We start from the raw sequence: 23,996 nt of genomic DNA, 5'->3' as shown, positions 1-23,996 counted from the left end.
ATGTATGTATATATATTACACCGATGTAACTGAAACAAAGGAATGGTCAGACACATATAAAACCTCCACGGTACGGATCGATGATATTATATTTTATATACAGTAGTACATTCAACTGGCAGCCGCCCTGTTGACGAACAACTCCGCTACGAGAAATTGGCTGTTACGCCGTATAGCAATTAGCGTGTAGCCGATGAATCGCGAATATGTGTTTTTTCGCCAGTCGTTTATTATTCTACTCTCTCCGCCCTGAACCTCAGTTTCCTCCGCATCTTCAGCCTTCCCACTGTTATTTTGCCACGTCTATTTCAGCTTTAGGAGATGCAGTTTTTGTGCCTGCCATTAATGCCAGTCGTCCGCCAGTCCCTTCACTGATGCAGTGATCTGTACTCAGACGGTCTTGACTTGACGCCGAATGCGAGATATTAGATACATTTATCCATTCAATCACTGATAATTTGACTCATACTCAAAGGAGGATACGTTCTCGTCGCAGACATTCGCTCTCGCTAACCCACACACTCTCTGTCGGTCAGTCACATGGCCAATTTGTTTGGGTGGCTGGTGTTTCTTATGGCCATCGATCCCAAGCACAATTGGTTACTGACCTTCTTGGTTTTCCGGATATACTCAGCTAGAGCAGTAGGTAATTTGAAGGTCTGAAGTTTTTACCACTTCAGAACCCACGTAACTGTTCCGATAAGCGATAGCGCCTATAATTTACATTGAATTTGCATTGGTGTTCTTGTTTACCGGAACTCTAACGGTTTAATTTCGGCCTCGATGGTAGTTGCAGCCGACAGCCATGGCCATGATCCAGCCAGTTGACGTTCCACAGAACTAACCGTATTAGGTTGAAAGCTCTCGTTACGTCAATCAAAACGATCATCGCATCCGATGATTCCAGTGTCGCATGTGTTCAGGCCAGACAAAATACCTGCTTATTGTGCTAGTCGGAGCGGTTTTCGTGGTTCCTAGTCGTCTAGCTTGCGTTTCACCTTACCCATTATTTCCGTTCCCTTTGTCATCAGTGAATAATATGTCTTCGGTGTTTTCTTTTTTTTTTTATTCTTCTTCAATCGTTGCTGCCTTATAAATGCCACCCAACGGGACGAGGAGCGGTGTGCGTATCGAGATTTTCGCTGCGTCGACTTTGAATAATAATAGTAATAGAAGTAACGGTAATTATTACTTCTACGTCCTTATGATCGTTATCATCATTCGCTGATGTCTCCATAGGTATTACTTTCATTTAATTTTCTTATAGTCATTCTTTATTGTTATAATAACATTAGTGATCATAATTCACATATCTATTACATAATAATTTTTCTCCTCGTACAACGTGTGTATTCTATCTTGTTATCATCGTAATTACCATTGGACTCGTAGATGTTGACGTTTCGTTCTCCTACATAGCGTATTCATTTTATTATACTAACTTTACAAAATTATCCTTGCATTCAAAGTACAGCCGCCGCCGCCGCCGCCGCCGCCGCCGCCGCTGCCGCCGCCGCCGCCGCCGGCGATCAGTATCGCCTGTATTGTTTTTTCTCTTTCGTATATCTTCTGTATACAATACTAAACATACATTTATATATAGATTTATTTATATGAACTGCCTGTATATGGCCGCTATTCTGTGCTAATGTGTCATTTATTCTGTTCAAAAGGTACAATAATAATGGTCATCATCACTATTACTACTACAGTAATGATTATTATCATAGAGTCATAATAATTCTTCTTCTTCGTCGTTTGTCGCTGCTATTGATTACCTCATTGCTATCACTAGAGCTTAATATTATTTAGTATTACTACTGTCTTTTATTATCATTCTTTATTCACCTAGTCCTTCTGCCACCCCAAGAATTCGGTCGATTTTCAATTTGCAATTGTTATTACCATTAGTTGACCCTACTGTAAAAGCGTATGCTGCATTTATTCCACTTGTATGACCTCCATCGTGTTTACTGATATATTACATTGTCATTTTATATTAGCGTCGTTATTATTTTAGTTGTTGCAAACAATGTCAGTTGTCGCGTCATCGATGACTTGTTTTCATCTGTAAGCCCGTTCTTTTCTATTCCAAACTCTCGCCCCTCATTGCCAAGTCGATATGTGTCCTCGAAAATCTGCCGTAGTGCATCAGTTCGAGCGCTACTGCAGGTCTGGGGTCCAGGATCGAGCGGCACGAAATAGACGGTCCGGCATTAAAATCTGTCACAGACAAATCTTAACACTGCACTCTGGCAGTAATAGTAAAATTGCACAACGTACGCTGATTTCTGCCGGTCAGGTTGTACAATAGAAGACGACCATGTGATCAGGAGACGATATATGGACAGATTCTGCATTTCCGAGGGTCGATTTCAATCAACTTAGATTAGTTAATGTTCTCACGAAAGTATGCTAGTTAACGGTCTCGTCGTTTCTGCATAGCCTATTCCTCTAACGATGTGCTCCGCGAAGTCAATGACCTATCTGTATAAACACCGTGGGTGGTGTTGAGCACCTACCTCTTCTGCTGCCGACGCGTACCACGTTACGCCTTCGCATAAAATCACTGTCATTAGCCGTTGTAACCCAGGTTCTGATTAAACGCCTTACAAAACCCTTCATGGGCGGCGGGTGAGAGGCACGTGATCATGCACATGGAGCGATACCAGCAAGACAGTGCCATAGTACTTTGCCTCACACTCAGGGAGTACAACCTCGATCGAATGTTAGAGTAATCGAATTGAACTTTAACAACATTATTCTGCCTTTGCAGAATTGCTCCGAACTGCTGCTAGCGGTATGACTATTAGGTAATGGAAAACTAACATAAATCGCCCGTCGCCTTAATCTAGAATAGAAAACTATGGCTTGCGTCGATTGAACTCACAAGGGATAAAAGCAAAAAGGTGGTCTTTGCTGTGTACAGCATGTGTGTGCATCACGCAATCGCCGTTCCAAATGGTCCTTTGATACGCTAGTACCTTTATTGTGCGTCTAAATAGGCACAGCACAGGTGAAAATTCGGCCTCACCCCACAATTTGATAGATGGCAGAAAGCCATAGAGATTCTGTGTAAAATGGAGTGTCGATTCACTTCATTTGCACATACACGCGATAATCACTACCATTAGGTCAGATGCGTTGTCCGACACCGATGAGATCTGTCAGTTTTTTTTTTTTGCAAGCATTAATAATGATAATAGTAGTAGTCACTCAGTGAACTTAAATATATTTCAACATAACAAACAGTTCTATTTGCTTACGGGTTTTATAAACTCACAATTACTTCGGGGTAACCAATAGGGGTCAAGCGAAGATTATCGGTTATTTTGTCCTGACCGTGTCCGATAATATCACGAATACGCAAGATGAAATAATAAGCAACAACATTATTTTGCAATGGAAATTCATTTGTCACTTTAAACGTTATACATAGGCTACACGGTGATACCTAATTCAGCATCACCACATAGCGTTACGAATATCTAACTTAATAATAAAATGATGCTATTTACAAGCGCATTCGCCTTAGTTTTCGGGTCACTTCGCTCACTTGTTTATAACAAGACATGACAAGAGCCTTGCATCTAATGTACAACACACACTCGCGGTGGGACCGTCGCCAGCCTTTGCGTTGTTTCGCCTTTCCCTCTTAAATCTAAAACACAAACCCGAAACGAATTATAATAACTGATCCCAAATGAGCTATTTGTTTGTATAACAATCGAAAGAAGAGCGACTGTCCAAATTCGTTTTGTTAAACCTCGTCCACTCAATCTATCGTTTGTTCCAAATACAAATATCGGCAGCAGAGTCAGCTAGGAAGATTCAGTTAGGGCTGAACTAGTCATGAAGAAAAACCAGGTGTACTAAAAGCGGTCCCGTTCAAAATTTTACAGTTATATATATATATATATATATATATATATATATAACTTTGTTGTACAAAAGTTTGTTGACTGTCGAATCAATGCATTTGGTAGTTACCATATAATATCGATCTTTCTTACCGTTATATTGATATCTTACGATTGTCACATCGACAACGACTTCTAGTCATTTTCAAAAATTTCTCTGTTGAAATTTGTTGATGCGAGATGAATATAGGAGTCGTTAGGAATATTTCAAACAAAGCCTTTTCAACCCTATGTTTTGCTATCCAAATATTACTAATGAGTTATGCTAACGGGACTGCAGTTGAAAAATAGACCCGTAGATCTTTTTGTATGTGATCCACTTTCAAATAAGATCGCCGAAAAGCGACATTGTCGAAACCCAGTGCGACATAGCCAACATTTAGGTGGTTCTACCCATTGTATTTGTCGTCGTTATATATATATATATATATATATATATATTGTCGCTATGTAGAGGACCCGTCTATTTCGTTCGAGCTGTCAAGTGTCAGACGCGTATAGCGCCAACAAGCGATTGAGCACAAAGGACCAAGATGTCGTTAGTTTTTTTTTGTTTTTGTTACTACTCCGCCTTTTTATCATACAGAACTGTCCAGAACCCACATTTACTGTTGTTGAGCTAAGAGGTCAAGTTACGTTCGCCGCCAAACTTGCATATTCGCGTTAAATATACAGGAGAGCCGCATGCATAAATCCATTCACAAAATTGCTTTTTTTCACCCTGCTTGTGTCACGTACAGTTCTCACATATCCGCTTTCAAAGCATATTATCATGGTGTTAATCCTACGAGGAAGATGGCAGTTGAAAGAAAAACGGGTCTTGGACGCCAAATGTAAAACTTCGCATTTATCCCGACGAATGATAAATAGTTTTGCCCAGTTACCTTTAGCTTCTGTAACGGGGAGGCTGGCGATACGTTGGAGCGAGGTTCGTATAATTGGCGGCAAAATCAGCTTCACAGTAGATTTTATCCAATATTTTGCCATTATTACGAATATCTATTCATACATATAGGTTTTGCTATCCCGTTCTACAGGTGCATCTAGCGCTGCCTGCTAATCTTTACTCTCCATACTCGCCCTAGTATCAATAATCATAATGTCATTATAACTATTATTCTCTTTATCTTTTGCCTATCATATACTTACTGATTAGTATTATTGCCCATAATATAATACATATTGGACTGACAACAGCCCCTGGGCATATGGTTGAGAAGGATTACACACTCGCATTAGAATTATCATAACCCTTATCTGCCTTCATGATCAGCGTCACCCGCTAACAAGCACCGTACTATTTCATAGACTTAGACCGGCGCCGGTAAGCAGATTTAGCTGCGTCAAGCAATACAGGAATCATTATGTACAACAATGCCAATCAACTGACACAACAGCGGCAGCACTGGATGGAAAACATTCTCACGTTTTTTCTTTTTTTAAATACATTCATATGTGGTTAATTGGCAATCGAATGACTATCCAAACAGCCTCAGTCTAAAAGACAACCAGCGAGCTAAAGCTTCGTGGAGTGTGATCCTTGATAACGTTTTTTTCATCACAGAATGTCTGACAAACAAATGTATTTAAGGAAATTTTTATGAAATTTTACAAAATTTGACAAGCAACCAAGGATATGTTCGTCTGATCTTTGACTCTTTCATATGCAAGAAGTCCTGGCCGAAAATACCCTCGGTTTTTGCTAATATGCTTTAATCAGTTATGACTACTGTAATAGGTCAATAATAGCGAATATAAGAGAATTAAGGCTGTCCATCTTCATTCGACGGTTGCCTACTAAGCTTCATTCGACCTGGATGAATTCCTCACACCCCAGTTATAGAGTCTGCTGATTCCGTATCTGCCGCGTATTGTGGGGCTGACTGCGGCCTCTTCCACTCTGCTAATTTTGGTCAATGCGACCATGATAGGTGTACACCGTTCAAGCCACCACAACATTATCATGGCTACGCCTTTTTCGGCGTATGAACACCAACCGGAAAACCGAATCGTCTTTCGTGCCTGAAGAGCCAGCGCTCATTATTGGAACTTCGAGCAAACAATTCAGTCTTGGTGAAGAGGCCGCCATAAATTTGCATTACCATCATTCGCCTTTACATCATTGTTCTCTTTAATCCATTGTGTTGAGCTTAAGACCCTGTTCCGTAGCTAACTGCAACAGTTGTGCCGCCAGAGCGCCTCTGTTTTGTGTTCGTTTTTGCGGTATAATATATTGGTTGCAGTTCCTTGCTTCCCCGATCCACTCATACTTCGGAAGCTGACTCAGAGCTGCAATGACTAACAGTATCGAGGCTTTTTGCAGTTTCTGTTTCGGGAGGCTAGTGTCTACAGAGAAATTATTTGCTTGGCCGGCGGCCTGCCGCTCGGCTGTATGAACTTCAACCTTGCCGATGGATTTTCTAATTTACGCGAGTCGTCGTAGCCACCTGATAGAAAAATAAAGTCAGAGTTAATCCGGAGCTAACTCGGTGGGTTACGACTCGGACAGGATAATACATACTAAACGCATCCGCCTATGTATATAGTAAGCGTAAGTAATCTGAAGTTACTTCAAATAAACTTCAAATAAAAGGGCCACTTCCGAAGAACACGTAATATCTACGTTCTAGTGCTTTTATGGGATAACATGGTTATTTCATTCTACGTAATTTTACATAGATCACCAGTATTCAGCAGGGCCAGTCTACTATTTTTACTGGCAATACGGGACAGGCAAAAACATTTACTTTGATATCATATGTCATTCTAAGAATATATATTCTTAGAATGACATATAATGATATCAATTCAAATAGCCATAGCAATTCTCTATATAGAGAATTGCTATGGCTATTTCTTCTAGAGGACTCAATGCATTCTTCTGGATAATGTAATCTCAGCATGACAACGATTTGCCTGCGAATACCATAGTTATATAATCTACTTTACTCACCTGTTGTTGCGACTTTGTGGTGTTGTTGTTGTTGTTGTTGTTGTTGTTGCTGTTGCTGCTGCTGCTGCTGCTGCTGTTGCTGCTGCTGTTGCTCTCTTTTGCAGTGGCGGGTGGTTTATGTCTGCTACAAAGCATGCTAAAGTTCTCGCTGTTGACAAACGCGTTACTTTGGCGCGCACAATGGACGTGCATAACGGTCGAACAATGGCGAGCGACGCACGCCAGCGTAGCGCCAGACTGAGAGCAAAATGCGCAAGAACTACGAGCAGCTTCACGAATAGCTTCCTCGAGGCCTTGAGGAGTACCTTTGGCGTCCAGATAAACACCTATAAAGTCGTATAATAAAGGATTATTACAAAGGAAAGCTTGGACTATTTTTTGTGGTAAAATTAATAATGAATATTATTCATGATTATTATTATTATCATTAGCCTCTTCTGCTAGCTTACACTAAGTTAGCACCTACCTTGAGTATAACAAGCACAATCCTCATGTACCCAATATTCGGCGCGCAGACTTGTTGCGAGCATTTGCTCCTGCTCGACCGTGAGAGGTGCCTCGGTCGATGTGGTAGCCGATATTCCTGCCGAACGCTTCCGTTTGCCGAGTTGGCCACCGGTTTTCTTCTTTTTGCCGGCTCCAGTTCCACCACCCGTCGCCTCATCCTCATCGCTGGCATCGACGAGCTGCGGCTTTTGTGCGTTCAGCTTACTAGCAAGTCGGCGCATAGCTTCGAGAATATAGGCAGGCGGTGGAAGTGACCGCTCCGACGTACTCCAGAAGTACGGTCCGAATAAATCGCCTAGTCCATGTTCGTGCGACGCACTTAAACAGAGTGCGCACAGCCACGAAGGGTCACGCGTAACGGTATCATAGCCAGGACTGAGTGTCGATAGGTGAATAGCAGTGCCGGCTTTACGGGCTGCCCGACTAGCGCCTCCAGCCGTTGGCCCGAGGACGCCTCCAGAAGCCGCTCCAGTCTTACTACCTGATCCAGCAGTGCTCCCGCCTTCATCAGTTCCCTTCTCAGTACCTGACCGTTGTAGACCGTTGTTGACTACACGTACGTTACTTGGCCGCGTCAGACTTCCTTTAAGTCGGAGGAATGGACCAGAGAAAGCTCCCGAGCCACTGGCAGATCTCTTGAGCGAAAGACCAGCTGGGATATGGTTGTTTAAGACCTGGGAGCGAGATGGGACACGAAAAACGTACGATATAAGAGCATAAAGCACGACCACATTGGAAAGATTTTAGTGAATTAGACGAATAATGGACGTTAGTATTACACAATATCCATTCTTGGGGTTAACAACAAGAAAATTGGTGTTGAAATGTAGTTTATCACGAGCATGCGCTGTAAACTGCATAGAACTATAGATCAGCCGACTCTCTTAAAATACAAGTTTTGCGTAAGCATTTGAAGGTAACGAATCACAGAAAAGTAATAAAAAGAATGATCACTGTATCCTTCAAGACTAAAGTCAGCGCCTATCGCATTACTATTTCACCTCGTTGTTGTCGCTCGGCATCAACAAAATCATTGCATTATCAAACACAGACAGAGTTCCCTTAAACGTCTAGTAATATCCGATCAATGTCTGCTATCATCACATAATTTCAATACCAATTCTGCGCTCCTGCATGCTATTTGTTGTCAGCAAGTTCGCATCGTATTTTTGTATCATAATACATTTATTCTATGTACGTGCCATAAATGACTTATCATATTTTGAAGAAATATGACAAGTCATTTACTCTATTGACATATATTTTCATAATTTTACTACAACATAGAAACAGGTCCACCATTACGATGCGCATTTTAGGTGCTGTTCAATAATGGTAGGATATTTAGGTAAACATTGAGAAAAATGCGTACAAATAATAGATGTTTTGTTCACCTTCTTTTAAATTACCTTGGTAATCTTAACCCCCTCAGGGGGTGGCGGGGCATGACTGATAGCCGGCACTGGACACGTTTCCAAAGGAAGCTGCTTGAGTTCACGGAGGGGACCGCCGTTTGCGTTTGGTGGAACAGTAGCAACTCCTCCACACTGAGCTGGAATTGGATGGCCTGCAATGCCTTGAACAAAAAAAGTTAAAAATGCAAACTCTAATTATGTACCTAGTCAAAGCCAATAATTTCTATACGAATTTTAACTTCGTGAAAAATACCGTCATTATTTGCTGTCTACATATATTTATAGCTTCTGTTATATTTACAGTTAGTCATAGAAGTATATAAATCTCCATATAAACATGACCAATAATTTGCACAGGTAATGAAGTGACCGACGATGTTCTAGACACACAATAAATTGTGTGAATGTCGTAAACGTTAGAGTATAAGTGAATCGTTAAATGTAAATCGTTAAATAAAAACATTTCTTACATTTTAATGTGTGTCTTCTTATTTTTCTCAATTATTTTTGTTCTTTTTATTTTTTTTGCATTACTTAAAAAGACAGTAAAAGGATGAAAAACCATTAATAACAAACTAGTGTTTTCCATATTTAAACTGCACTGACTCACCATGATGCTGTGAAGATTTTCCAAGTTGTTGTTCCAGCATCGGGGCCCGTGGAGGCCCTTGTCTTCCAGCGCCCATGCTCCCTGGTGGACCGAATTGCGGTCCATGGGGTCCGTAAGATGACTGACCCATTGCGGATATTTGACTGGGCGGTCCATGAGCGCCTCCTGCCATATGCTGTTTAACGGGCGAGTACATTCCACCAGGTCCCATAGGAGGTCCCCCAAGACGTGCCCCACCTGGCATACCGTTGTTGGCTTCGGGCGGTATTGGGGTTCCGGGATGGCCACCAGGACCACCAGGAGGTCCTTGACTGCCTCGAATATCATGGGAACCCACACTTCCTGGTTGGCCTCCTGGATGACCAGGGTGACCATGAGGATGTCCTGGATGATGACCTGGATGAAGGTGATGAGGGGCCCCAGCTGACATTTGACCAAGGTGACTCGGATGCCCACCTTGCTGGGCGCCGACCATGGTGCCGACAAATGGGCCGCCTGGACCGCCTATTGGAGGCCCTTGCTGAGGGTAATGGCCCTGATGAGGAAACTGGCCTATGGGGCCCACAAGCCTTGTTTGAGAGTACTGATCACCTTGTTGTGCCGGTGATCTCTGCTGCTGCACACGCTTGCCTCGTCCTGTCGGCGTTGTTGGGCCGCTTCCTGGGCTTCTTTCCGGGAACGTTGGTGCAGGAGTTGCCCCTGTTCCGGGAGACGTTCTCGGCTTTTTGTTCTTACTCCCGTAGGGCCGGCCACGCTTCTTCTGTGCCGGAAACTCTGGACTCAAACTTGGCTGCTGACCCTGCGGGGGAGGTGGATAAAGCGGGTGCTGTTGCCCTGGATGACAGTACGATCCTGCTCCGCTTAAAGGGGCTGCCGGAGGCGTCATGGCACCAGAAGGTTGTTGAGCCAAAGGAGAAGGCCCCGGTGATGCTGATGGTCCCGCTTTTCCCCCGGGTGGTTGCCCACCAGAACTTACCCCTTGTTGTGAATGTTCAGCCTGTAAAAGGAAAGCATCCAAAAACATCTATTATATTACAGTGGAGTAAAATAACGACAGATGTTGATTGTTTTCGCTGAAAAATATATTGAAGGAAGCTTTCGGCGAAAAAGCGGTATAATATATAACGGATTGTATATAAAACAGACACATCGATAGTTGATGAAATTACACCGGTCTGGCAGCTTTCTCTTGCTGGCCGCGGTTGAAGTTCCAATAAACCTCAACAGCTATCTAGAAACACAAAGGAAGCGTCCTTACTGAAGATCCCGGGCTAGCGGAGAGCGACGACACATCCGAATGCGGGGGTCCAATGCTGCCTGAAGTCGATGGGGGTCTCGAACCTCCCTGGCCACCACTACCCTGGCTACTGTAGCTCTCGTTTGGCACGATATCGGGTAGTTTAGCACCGAGTTTCTTGTCAGTCGTGGTGCTGTGTTGCGCTCCACCAGTTCCTGATTGACCTCCTTGAGCATTGCCAGTAGTCGCTGCGGAGCCTGATCCGCTCCCACTACCGCCTCCTCCTCCACCACCACCAGGGCCACTTCCTGGTGTTGCAACCTGCGGTCCTGGCGTAACGCTGCCGGCGCTGTAATAGCTCCCAGTTTCGCTGTCCACCGAGCCTCGTCTTTGGTCGCAATTTGCGCCAGGGCCTGCTCCAGTTGTGGGACCATTGCCGTTAGAATTGCTGGGCGCTGGCGTAACACGTTCGCTTGAGGGGCCTATTCCTGTGGGCATACTAGCAGACGTCCCTCCACAAGATGACGCCGGGCTAGCAGGCGGAGGTAATGAGCCAGGTGTGCCACTTCGAGGGTAACAACCGGGCGCTGCCCCACCGTTTTGGCCACTAGCGCTCACGCCCCCATAACTTTGAGGTGGGCCTTGTTGCTGGCTACCGGGATATCCGTCATACTGGGCAGTATGACCAGGCCCAGCATAATACGAGTTGCCACGAGATAGGTATCCTTGATACCCACCTCCTATATTGACAGCAACCAAATGAAATATGTTAGGCCGACGAAAAAACGTTATTAATTTTTTCTATACACCACTGTTGAGCAAACCGATTTGATACTTCTTCTCGTATAACAACTGTTGAATAACATAACGCTACAGAATTTGTTAGACCTAATCGTTACCGTTTTACATCGCTTCAATTATCAAATTGCTTGGTGTTCTGCATTTACTCATTACCATGCGGAGGCTGTGGCGGTTGCCCCGGCCCAGGTGCTCCAGGAGGCCACCCTCCTGGACCGCTAGGAGTAGGTGAAGCAGCCGGCAACATCTTCTGTAGCGATTGCAAGGGATTGACCTTGTGCCCAGGTGGAGGACCCTGTGGTGTGCCTTGTGTGCTACCAGGAGGATAACCTGGTGGACCTCCTGGTCCTCCAGGGCCGCCAGGTGGATATCCGCCAACCGAAGAAGGCCCACCTATAAAATAGCGTTACTCATTCATGATCCATATTTGGGCTTGACAAATGAGTTATTACGTCCCTACGTAACCATAACTGAAGCTTTTCATGCGGACACTTCGGCCCTGCACAGCGATTTATTGGAAATTCAGCTTTAGTACAATGCCAAGTACTTAGTACCGAGAAGCCCATGCCATACCTCGTTTGCCATTCAGTCAATTATTTCAATGTATGCAATAAACAGCTAAATTTAATCACGATCGCTTACGTCAAGATTTCAACCACCGAATAGTTACGTGTTCCATCTGGCATATATCAGTACATCAATATAATATTTGCAATAGCTGTTTCCTTACATTTTACAAGTTGATTAAACAAAGTTTATAAATAGCTCGATTAGAAATATGCTTATTATTACAAAAGTACTACCGTCATGCTTATGGTCCACATAATGCAACGGTGAAAAAGTTGTGTAGCAAAAAATTTCTAGTCTACTAAAAAATTTGGTAAGAACTAAATTTGACGTCTAGTATAATTCGACTTACCTTGATACCCTCCCGCTGTTTGATAATGAGGTGGGCCCTGTGGGTAGCCTTGTTGATAGTAACCTGGGTATCCTTGTCCAGCGTGTCCGGCACCAGGGTATCCCTGAGGCGCTTGACCAATGCCTACCTGGGGCCCTCCAGGAGGCCCTTGGCTTGTGGGGCCTGGGTAAACCCCGTTTTGTCCTAGCTGATATTGCGGTGTACTAGGTCCAGCGGGCCACTGGCCAGGGCCACCAGCTTGAAGACGGCCATACTGTGGGCCCTGGGGTCCCTGCTGATATCCTCCTTGTTGGTGCTGATGTTGCTGAGCCTGCTGCTGGTTTGCGGCCCGATACAAGTCGCTACCGTATCCTTGAACGGGCCCTTGACCTTGCACCTGACCTCCCTGAGTAGGTCCCGGCTGACCACCGTACCCCTGAGGACCCTGATAGGCAAAGTATCCATGTCCTTGAGAAGGACCTCCACCTAATTGACTAGACGGAGGTGGCTATTAAGCAGAGATTAAAGAGCACAAACGAAATGGAAAAAGATGTGTCAAATTGAATTTGTGCTCAAACGCCGCACTCACAAAATGCTTAGTGTGCTGTAAAAAGGTTGAAGTTAACTTGGTTATCATCATGAACTTAAGTAACTCATAAACTTGGCACTAAAGTGTATTTTTAGTACGTTGGGTTTCTGAAGTTTTCTGAAATTAATCGTTGGCTTATGCAAAAATTCTTCTTGTATCCATCAGCTGTTAGGAGCATCAGCAAATTTCATTCAATCTGTGCCATATATAACCGGAAATATTCATGATATTGTTAGAATTGCTGCCCTGTCTATGGGACAATGATGTCACTTAGAGGATCATTTCCTGCAACGGAAAATATCTTCTATAACGCGCCTATAAGTGGTCTTTTTTGTGAACGGATAAACGTCGTCTTTTCGTTATTTGATGTTTATCTCGCCCTAGGACGGCCTGGGATAAGCTACGTATTAAATAAGAACTGTACAACCATGAACTGTCTAACTGTATGATATGATGATAATTCATATCATACAATTATGGATGGCTAAAAAGGCTGTGGTCATTTAAAATCGTATCCTCACCATGTTTGCTTGGGATGTGGCTTGCTGCTGCTGTTGTTGTTGTTGCTGCTGCTGCTGTTGCTGCTGCTGCTGCGGGTCACCGTAGTAGCCCTGTGCCTGCTGTGGCTGACCCGCCGGCGGAGGATACTGTTGCTGCGTCGGTGGGGGAGCAGCCATTTCTACGGGAAAAACACAGTCCGAGTATCGGCCGTCCTGTCTTGCTAGTGGAACACACGATCACCTGCAAGCCACGCACCACAAATCACGCTGTTTCCTGCGCAACCTACAGTGAGTAGCTCAACAACCTGCAACGCATTGAACCAAAACGGAAATAGAAGCGCATTTTAGAATGGACGGTCGAAATTAAGTCGGCCGTGTTGATTAGGAAAAACGGCATTCGTTGGGTTTATCAAGACAGTGAACGTCCGCGGTTTACTATACACGCTGACGTCAGTCATAGCAATTCGTGCCACCTGCGTGACCACGATATATGCCTTGAAGTCTTCATGTCTTTGTGTTTTTAAAAGAAACAACTGTCTTCTTAATTTTGCAATATCGATACGTTAAATGCAACAGACAACAACTGGATAGGTCTGGGAGGAAAACTTTAGCATCGATATTCCCCAATAGGTCACTAGTCACCATTTCATAATGGCCGTTGTCAAATGAACAGTATAACGAACATGAAGATAAAAAAAAACAGGACTAGGTCAAAGAAGCATTGATTGAAGTAATATAAATATAAAGTCCAAACTAAAGCGAAATCTCTCAGAAGGAAAATTCACAATGAGACTGAAAGTAATAGCCTTTTTTATGAGGTATATCTTGTCATGAGCAATAGATCAGGCATATCCCACAATTAAAATTCTTCCAGCTGTATATGCTATAATTTCGACAGATGTACTGAATTTTAATTGGTACCCTGAATACCTTCGAAATGAGGCAATGATTTTAGCTAATATCTGATTAGCACGTTATTTTCAGGCATGTTCTCTTAGCAGTTGTCACTCACGAGCATTATAAATAAGATATGAATTGTATACCATTATATTTACTTATTATCAGTAAAACCTGCATTTCTTTTAAATATACTTCATTAATGTAGATAATCATTTCGTTTGTTCCCTTATTGCCCTCTGTTTTATATAAATTTAGAATATGCTATGTTTGTTCATGTTCCATTGGCATTATTAAAGGCTGTTATGTGTTCCAAAAGACGTTTTTTAATCGATCCGTGGCACAGGGTGCCACACAATCTTCGTCTCTAAACACTGCTGGGGAAGCCGTAAGATATTAGCACTCGGCCCTTATGACTACGTAACCATCAAATCTGTGTCCCTTCGGCATTGTTGATACGCTTTGCAATATAACTCCTCAGGGGATGAAGAATATTTCTTTCTCAGAAAATCTTTCCAAAAATTATTTTTTGCGCATTTCTAGATTCGAACAGGTCACGTCTTCAAAATTCGCTTGCGATACCAGTTTCACTACGACCTCGGCTATCACCATGACTTTTGTATGACCCAGAATAAGACAAATTGACCCAAAGTTGGTGCATGAATTGTCCGTAAGATCATAACAACTGGACAAAGGTAGCAACACGCAACGACAATACGCGCGGGCTCGACGCCCAGTTTGCTTGCAGTACGCGTCAGCTAATTTTTTTTATAAAGACTCATCAACTGTTGCTCTTTATGTTGTTCACTTGTTTAGATCAGTTTACGTCCTCTTTATACGTTTCCGTGCCGCTGTCATTGTTTTACTCTGTGTATATAAACGCCAACTCTTCACTCTATCGGTGTATGTACCTGTCGCCACATTGGATTTGCGTTTACGGATGTATCCAGTTCATGAATCGCTTAAATCGCGATTTTGGCTTTGAGGAAAACAGTTACTTTGAGGACGCTTAAAAAGCAAAGCAGAAAATAAAGAAGCATCGAAAAATCGAACCCCTCAATAACATTTGATGACTTTTACTTAAAAGAATTGCCTTCACACCGAACTCACCTGATCGTATGATCACCTGCTGCCACGGTCACCGTCTATTGACGATTCGAGTCATGCATTTGTTCAGCGTCATGCACTGCTGCCGTTCCCGCGGCAACCTAAATTTACTCGCTTGCGTTCTGGCTGACTTTTTCTTACCGCCGAACGATTTGACGGATTCCTAATTGTAGTGGTTATTGTTGCCGCTGCTCTTATCGATTTCTATGATTCTGTGCTGTTTACTCCAACTCATTAGGAGGTGAAGAATAGGCGGGAGTTTGTGGCTATGTAGGACGACCTTTTCTAGTTCTACTAAATAGTAGCAGCATTGACTACACAGTTAAGCGTGGCAATAATCGTCAAGCGATACACTGGTCTGAGATCTGTGTGTTTGTGTTTGTTGTAAAAGTAAACCGCGCTGCCGCAGCTGCTGCTGTCTTAGCAGCCGCGCCGCCGGTCCCAGCGGGGCTTTTTACTGCTGCGGTAACCGGGCTTTGGTAAGCCCCCCCTTCGTCCTCGGAGACTTTGCATCCCCACGTCCACGACTCGACGCGGGCTACACTTCCAGAACACGGAAAACTACTTAACCTTTAAACACCGCTAAGATCGTTTCGAACACCGGATCTTGGTCCTTTTCGACTGCCTTGCTGCTACGCCCAGCGCTAGACCGAGAACTGACCAATTTCTGCATGAACCACAGCTGTCGGAACTGCAACCGCTACTGTGCACGCCCTTACACCACGACGTCACCGGACGTTATCGATCTGCCCGGCAACACTGGAGGTAAGTAGGCATAATGCAGATAGTCGACTGCAAGATGGTCGAAATCGTCGTCGCTGTGTAGCGATTTTTGAGCGGTGCTTGAAGAAGCGACAAAGAAAAATTTACAGGGAGTGATGTCAAGCCGCAAGGAGAGAGAGGAACGCGCTGCCGCATAGAAATCGCGGATTAAATTACTCTCCAGCAGCTACTGCTGCTGCCTCTTGTTTTGGCTACAATAACGGGTTGACTATTACACAAGTCACCACGCACTCGTCGTTTCCAGCTCCGTGAGCCCTCTTCCGGTTAGCACAGTGGCATAGAAGAATTTCCAAAAACTTTAGTTGCTGTAGAACATACTCACCGGCACCACATCCATGGAACATTAACACGTTCCGGCTCATACCACGCACATTCACGGACCAGCGCAGGCAGAAAAACATGCACTGAACGCCTTGCCACCAGCGATCGGTGCGTTTCGCTTGCGTTAGAATTTGATTTGATCGTCGCTGAAGCTTCGTTTTTTTCCGACCCCGCTCAAAGATCACTATTAGCTTGGGACTATGTTTTGCTCTGTCCGCTCCCTGGTGCCCCTTTTGTTTGACGATTCGATGTATGCTCTTGGCGTCAATCTTGCTGCTGCTGTTGTTTCCGCTGCTCTTTCGCGGATCTTCTCGTTCTTCTGTTTATCTAAGCCCCTGCGTTAGCACCTCGCTGTCCGCACAGGCGGTTGTTATCGTCGTGCGTAGAAATTCGCGTTACGTTTCGCTCTGCGTTTCTTCGTTGTCGCCGACGTCCTCGTGGATTGTTCTGCTAGTGCCTTGTCTGGCTGTTGCTCTTTGCTAAGCAGCAGCTAATCGCAACGAGACGGAATGGGGGACAACGCACGAGATTTGTGCTGATTGCCGATTACTGGCTGTTTGGCTGTTCGCTCTGACATGTAAGCACGAACCGCCACATAAACAAGTTAGTATAGACCAACAGCTATGGGGGCCTTTCAAACTAGCCCATTGTATTTGCCGTTTGCTTGTTTCGCTGACCTCTATTCTGCAGCGTCGCGTAGCTCTTGTTGTTGTTGATCCCGACGCTTTCCGTTCTGTCGCTGAGCGTGTGATTCAGTTTGTTTGCTTTGCAGCAACGATCACCGTCACACCGCCATCAACCAGTATCAACAGCAGGGGGCAATTGCAACAGTGGGTTCAAGCACGAGCAACTTAGAAGTACAAACGCAACAAACAGCGCACAAAACCGCCGACGTCAAACAACAAACGGAGGATTTACGAACAGCTCGAATTTACCGCTAACTGCTTCCGCCACTGCCGGCGCCTCCACAGGGGCACAGTATCATTGAGAGCGGAGTAGGCGCGGAAGTAAGTGATTGGTGGCTCCAAACGATCACCACGAGTAGTAACTCAGTAGCAACGAAGAATCGCTTCTTTCCCCGGCGGCAGCAGCAGCAGCAGCAGCAGCAACACTAATAATTGCTTTAATAATAGAAACTTGTAAAGTAAAATTGGCGGAATTTAGTAATGTATACGTATACATAGATGTATGCGGATATATTAGCCATCGGCAACGAGCGGTTAGCTAGGTTGCAGGCATCGAGTCGCGATCGTTACGTGTGCGGCCGAAGCCTGACGTGCGCTGGCTGACGCGAAGGTTCGGCTATAGATGACGGAATTGGAAGGGTAAAATGATCGCGGACGATGAGGGAAAACGACTAAGACAGTTTTGCTGTTGCCGTCGCCGCCGTCGCCGCTTCACAATCGTTATTACGGTCGCGTGTGACAAGGCGACTTCGTTGGCCTTGCAGTTAGTGTGAACAAGTACGGCATTGACGATAACGTGTTTTCCTATTTCTGATGCTAATTCAGTCTCTGACTTGCTAATTTCTGATGGTAGAGGCCAATTTCGATCGTTAGGGAATCCGAAATAGCGCACTATATGTAGCCCGACGGCGGTAAGGCGCGCCGTCTCCTTCTGTGTTCGTAATATATAGATCGTAGTACGTTACGTACGTGCTATTACTATCTTTACCGAAAGGAGTCCGCGGCTGCTTGCTATTGGGTTTCTATTGTTCTGTCCCGTTTCTTTTCTGTTTCCAATTTCTGCTGTCGCTATTGCTATATTGACTTGGCTTGGCTGACTTGCTGGCTGGCTTGCTAGTTAGTGTATTAGCTGTTGCCTCGCCAACGCATCTGATTCCTCCCGGCGTGGCTTTGCAGAACGGCGATACACGACCCGCGGCTATGTGCTTTGTTACGTGCTAGTCGTTCCTGGGAGCTGGGACCAGTAGCATAAAGCCCACTTCCGTTGTGTTCGCTCCAATCGCCAGTTTGAAACCTCGTTACAGCCCAGGCTTTCGATCCTTGTTGCTGAATGACTAGAGTATACTAAGCTCCACCACTGCTTCAGACACCTTGCTATTTACGCACGCGATTACCGGTCATAGAAATAATACCCTTATTGTAATCCGTTTTGGCTCCATGCGGACAGACGGACCGATATGTGGGCAAGCTGAGTTCACGCGAGCCGTCGCTTCAGGAGGGCCAGTTCGGCCATCGCCACCTGGTAGCTGATTTCTGGCTACTAGCCGGTCGACATACGTTAATTCCCGTCAAAGTGCTTCGTCCTTTTTTGGTTTTTGATGTTATTGTTATTCTGGCTGGCTCAAGCGTAAATTACTGCAGTTTGTACAGCCGCAGAAGCAACGGCAGAGATTCGAGCTCAACCAATTAATCCACACTATAGCTTTGTATATTGATGTTTCTCTACTGCCGTATTCTGAGCATACTTCTAAATAACAGAGACACATACACACACACATAGACACACTCTCTTGTTGTATTGCGACGGTATTTCCAAGTCGAATCTTTTGACGCTGCTGCCGAAGCCGTTGAATGATGATAGGTAAGGTTAGGTAATAGGTAGCAATAGTGGTGGCAGCAGCTGCAGCAGATGATGCGAGCTGGAGCAATGTGTAGTTATGTTATTATTCTGTAGCAGTGATAGTAGGATTGTTTCTGAAACGTTTAGCCGTCAAGCCTCGCGTCCACCGTGCTTACATTTAGTCTAGTGAGAACTCCACCACAGAAGACGGCTGATCATCATCAGGGACACTCACACACACGCATTACTAGTAATAATTGTAGTTGTAGTAGCAGTTGCAGTCCCTTACAATGACGACGATGGTCGCCAGTGTCGGCACTCGCCACTCGCTCGCTCGGTCGCTCGGTCGGTCGGTCGGTCGGTCGGTCCCCACACAACAGTATCACCATCACCACACAGTCCTTGTCGCTAGAGGAGAGCCCTCTCTCGCGGCCACTGCAGGCGGCCGCTGCGGCGGCTGTCGGCGGCAGCAGCAGCGACGACGATCGTGGTGGTGGTGGTGGTGGTGGTGGTGGTGCTGCTGCTGCTGCTGCTGCTGCTGCTGCTGCTGCTGCTGCTGCTGCTACTGCTGCTCGATTCAAGATGGCGGACCCATCAACCGCGCCGAGCTGGCCACAGCACAACAGCAGAGAAGCACCAGCATTTTGCTGCCACGCACTCTTTCTCCACTTCTTCTCCAGAAGCAATACAACACAGCAGCAACACGAAACGAATGGCTGTCTACGCCCGCTTCTGGCAGGCCATCTCGCCTCGTCACCCGCCGCCAGAGAGCCCAGAGCCGACAAGCGTGACCCGCTGTTGTGCGTGCTGCTGCTGCTGCCGCCACTGCTGCTGCTGCTGTCGATGCTCCTTCCCGCTGCCTTCTCCGCGGCCGCTGGCAATGGTACCGCTGGCAGCGTGTATTAGCGCCGCGGCAAGCTCTGCTAGACTTCAGCGGCTCAGCTCCTCTTCGGCGGAAAGCTGTGAGCAGCCGCTCGGTGCTCTCAGCGCGCCTGTTTGTTTGCCGCTGCCGCACGAGAGCGGAGTCGTATCTTCATCTATTGGGGTGGTGTCTGTCGGTCTTTGGCTGTGGACATCCTGTGTCTCTGTGCCTGTGTGAGTGTGTCTGTGTACCTCGCTGTCTGTCTGTTTCGGATACTCCACGAGCATCCGATGCACTTGTAGCAGCAGGAATGGCGCCGCCTGCTCGGAGCAAGCAGTTCCAAATCGGCTCTGAGTACGGTGCGGTGGCTGCGCCCTCTCGTACTGTTACTGCTACAGCCAGCAGCTTCCGAATGTATGTTACTGACTCAATGTATAACAACGCTGTATTGGCTCTGAAGCAGTCCGTATCCACTTTGTCCATTTCAGGCCAGCAGTAGCAGCAGCTCGCGATCCTTCGCGCCGCCACTCGTCAAGTGGTCCTTCCGCTCTCTTCACAAAGGACAAGCTCTGCTCTAGTCAGGCCGGGACTCTGCCGCTGACGACTCTAGCTGCCTGCTGGGCGGCCCTCACTGGACCTGCTGGTTGTTGGCGCCGCCGCGCTGTAGTGAGCCATCAGCAGCAGTAGCACTCAGAGAAGGTACGAGAGGGTTTGACAAGAGAGTGTGAGAGCTTGCTCCCTGTTTATGGGCCGTCTGACTGTGGTTTCGATTCGGTGAAGCGTGAGCATGTCGCTGCCAGTTGCATGTCTTCGGCAGTGACCTGTCTGTTGTACGTTTTGCTATGGGCGTGTATAGATATAAAATGATGAGGCCTTGCTGAAGCGTTACCGGCCTGTCGCTGCTCGGCCTGTGTGGTTTTCTGTAAGTTTGGCGTCGACGGGTTGTGTGGCTGGCTCCTTAGCTACTCCCGTCTATGTGGTACTAATGTGTGCGCTATCATTCATAGCCACGGTCCCCTATAATAACAACAAATGAACACGGCCAACGAGAGTTTGTTGGCCCTCTCCAGTCTGCCGCCAGCGGAAGCGCCGTACTGGATGCGTTGGTTCGTGCGATGATTCTGCTGGTGTGTCGATCTCGATTCTGTGTGTCTGCTATGGTGGGGACCCTGCTGTGTGGCAGTGGCCTTCTACTGAGACAACTGTCAGTCGGGCGAACATAACGCGCCACGACGACGAACGCGGCAAGAGAAAGTACTACAAACTGTCAGGCAACCGTACAGTGAAAAAAAACGTATTGATTTTATTATATTAGGTTGCTTTCTTAAAAACCCGAAAAACACTTCAACCTTCCATTCGGTGTACACAAGACATCAGCAGTACTTAAAATAAATGTATTTTAAGAAACAACACTAGTTTAATGTCTAAGAAACGTTTGAAAGCCAAAATTATGATTTAATTCTACCAGAAAATGCTCTATTAGGATCAACAAGCATAAATAACGTAAAAGGGATCGGCTGAACAAAAAATCACCTAAATGAAAAATTGCTTAAATCCGGAAAAGTCGAAAAACCCAAATAGTAGCACGAACATCTCTAAAGGACAGCCACTTACCGTTTTTACAAAGCATGTGCTAAGGATGGTATATAAAAAGTAAATCGGGCAGATTGTTCATAATTTGCAAGTAATTGGATAGCTTAATTTAAATGCTCTTCGCAACAAAAAACAATGAAATACAATTTTAATAAACCAAAAAATATGAGAGGCAACAAAAATATAGAGAGTAAGTAAAGTTTCCTGTCTTTGCTAATATCTTAATTATATGTAGTGTGTTAATTTTCTACTACCGAGAAGAAACTACTGTTCGAATGCTTAACCGAGAATAGCTAAAATAACCGATAACTAAAATAGAGAAATGTATCAAAAAATTGTTCAATACGCTCTATAAGACAATAAAAAATTTTTAAAAATGTTTTCTTTCGCCAAAATTTATTGAGCCTTCTTAATATCCTTAAGTTAGCGAGTCTATAGTTTCCTCAACTTCTTCAGCTTTTTTCAAAACTTACAGTAATTATTCAAAAAAATCTACCTTTGCTTCTAACCAACGTTTTTTCTAGCTTTCTTACTCCCACAGAGCCTAGTTGTCTAATAGATTAATATGCAAATGTAAAGATAAGTCAGTTTTGAATATCATTTAGACTACGATTTGAAACATGATTTTTCAGAATTTCCTAGATCAAGAGCTTGTTTATATTTCGACATTGTAAGCAGTATCTACCACACTTCCCTTTTAAAGGTGATCCACTTTGCAATAACCAACACTGTATACATTTTCAATATTTTTTATTAACAAACGATGGACGAATATTGTATTATCAACTGGAACTCAAAACACACGAGATAAGCCAACAATTCTCTGCATCCGTTTTTAGTTCATACAACAAAAGACTGGTTCGCTGCCGATGCGTTCAAACTTGATGTTGTCAGTTTTGAAAACACGTCTTGCGGATATTGCAAGCATAAAATCTCATGTCCTTTGTACAATGTACACAATCCTAACTGTAGTATTAGGCCCCATATGCAAATGAGTGAAATGAACTAGTAAAAACAAGATGTACTGTCTCCGTGCCTGTCGGTGAACAAATTGTCGTCGAAATTTAATTTATGTTGGCTTTACTTTATATAAGACTAAGTTCAGCGCTAACGTAGCAGGTTATACTCTCTACTAGGTAATATCCGGACTATCTTTTAACATGACATACTTAGGAGAATGTTTCCTAATATTTTGTTTAAACTTAACGCGCTGTCCTCTAAATACTGTCAAAAGACGTGTCTTAAATATCCATACACATTTGATTATTTTACCTATTGCCCTATCCCTTGCTTAAATTTCTCTCTTGCAGTCTTTATTCTTTTTTATTCCGTATTTCATACTTAATTAACAGTATCGATATGCACATTTGATGAAATTGTAAAGCAGCGTCTAAATACAATTGATTATACGTATCAGTCTTAACCTAAGCTCCTTTTCTCTTGTTGCCTTTGTTATATTGATAATGTCTTACAGAAGTCCTATCTCGACCCTCATGCACCCCTAAGGAGCCACCGCTACCCTGTTGGCCTGGGTAGGCCTTGACAGAAACGGCAGCCAAATAATAAAGCGCAACAAATGAGAACAGCGCACACGTTGTTGCGCAAACTCGATGAATCTGCGATATAAAATCAACAAAACAAATATTCAATTAAAATGCAGTACGTCATGAAGTTTTGCTGAAAGCAGTCAGAGTGAACGTTGGGAAAAGAGTATCGACAGCGCGGGATAAAGCACGACACGTAGTATTCATACATGGAGGAATATAAAAAAACACTTACGGTTCGCTGTGCCAACAAAATGTATTTACCTGTGCCAGTAAAAGAAGGCTAAGAACAAGGCAACCCGCTACTTCCGGAAGCAGTTTGCTCTGGAAGGCGGATCCGAACGCGGCCATCTCGAAGTTTGACACAGCCGTTAGCAGAAGAATGAAAAGCCACGAACCAACATAACCGCCTGAATTATCAGAAGCAAAACAAAGGTATTATAATTCCTCTACCGTGACACCACGCTATGTGTTGGCGCTATTCCTTGTCATATTTATATTCACTGTGATCCAGTGTTACTGTATCGGCCCAGAGCTAACGAGTCATGGAAATCTACTGGGAATATATGAATCATGCCGATTTAAAGCTTTTCTTTAGACAGATCAATTGAACCTTTTTGTATGCCAAATAATTTAACGCCTTTAATAAAATATGTGCAATTCAGTCGTAATCCGTTGCACATGTGCATTGCTTCCGCGCTACGCTTGCATTTTAAATATTTCATACTGAAGCACATCGCGTGCAACGCACCGAGGACGGTCATTGCGCGAGTCTGAGTGAAGGCGGCCTTGAAGATCTGAAGACTAGCGAACAGAAGTACTACGAGGCACGTAGACATGAGTCCCGATGCCCAATGTGAACTCATTAACACTGCGCTTTCAGCCATTTTCCTGACTTATCTTCGCTAGCCCGCTTTTATTGTAAAGCAGCTATTA

General features: G+C 44.7%; 3 protein-coding genes and 1 long non-coding RNA gene across 4 annotated transcripts; 2 read left to right on the top strand and 2 right to left on the bottom strand.

Annotated features, from left to right (window-relative positions):
* Positions 1–1,501: 1,501 nt before the first annotated feature.
* LOC147751885 (uncharacterized) lies at positions 1,502–1,617 on the top strand (the record flags this gene model as incomplete). The annotated part of the gene is given in 1 exon segment (XM_086973221.1): positions 1,502–1,617. A coding segment is annotated over 1 exon segment (116 nt), but the record flags the coding sequence as incomplete, so codon positions are not given.
* Positions 1,618–3,392: 1,775 nt separating this feature from the next.
* On the bottom strand, positions 3,393–19,465 carry LOC111272261 (uncharacterized). The gene is made up of 10 exons (XM_022853598.2): positions 15,435–19,465; positions 13,449–13,732; positions 12,360–12,846; positions 11,597–11,833; positions 10,664–11,382; positions 9,406–10,402; positions 8,790–8,956; positions 7,340–8,054; positions 6,874–7,199; positions 3,393–6,367 (listed from the first exon to the last, which is right to left on the bottom strand). The coding sequence occupies exons 2-10, from the start codon at positions 13,602–13,604 to the stop codon at positions 6,341–6,343; spliced, it is 3,831 nt and encodes a 1,276-aa protein (XP_022709333.1). The 5' UTR covers positions 13,605–13,732; positions 15,435–19,465; the 3' UTR covers positions 3,393–6,340.
* Positions 19,466–19,648: 183 nt separating this feature from the next.
* Positions 19,649–23,102, top strand: LOC111272264 (uncharacterized). The gene is made up of 3 exons (XR_002687414.2): positions 19,649–20,156; positions 20,412–20,622; positions 22,991–23,102. It is a non-coding gene; the product is annotated as an uncharacterized LOC111272264 (long non-coding RNA).
* On the bottom strand, positions 22,250–23,956 carry LOC111272263 (protein KRTCAP2 homolog). The gene is made up of 3 exons (XM_022853602.2): positions 23,812–23,956; positions 23,325–23,470; positions 22,250–23,132 (listed from the first exon to the last, which is right to left on the bottom strand). The coding sequence occupies exons 1-3, from the start codon at positions 23,945–23,947 to the stop codon at positions 22,941–22,943; spliced, it is 474 nt and encodes a 157-aa protein (XP_022709337.1). The 5' UTR covers positions 23,948–23,956; the 3' UTR covers positions 22,250–22,940.
* Positions 23,957–23,996: the final 40 nt, after the last annotated feature.

This window comes from Varroa jacobsoni, unplaced genomic scaffold, assembly GCF_002532875.2.
Source record: "Varroa jacobsoni isolate VJ856 unplaced genomic scaffold, vjacob_1.0 contig01887, whole genome shotgun sequence".
Taxonomy (NCBI): Eukaryota; Metazoa; Arthropoda; class Arachnida; order Mesostigmata; family Varroidae; genus Varroa; species Varroa jacobsoni.
The sequence above is the reverse complement of the archived record's forward strand: the minus strand, read 5'-3'. Positions and strand labels throughout refer to the sequence as shown.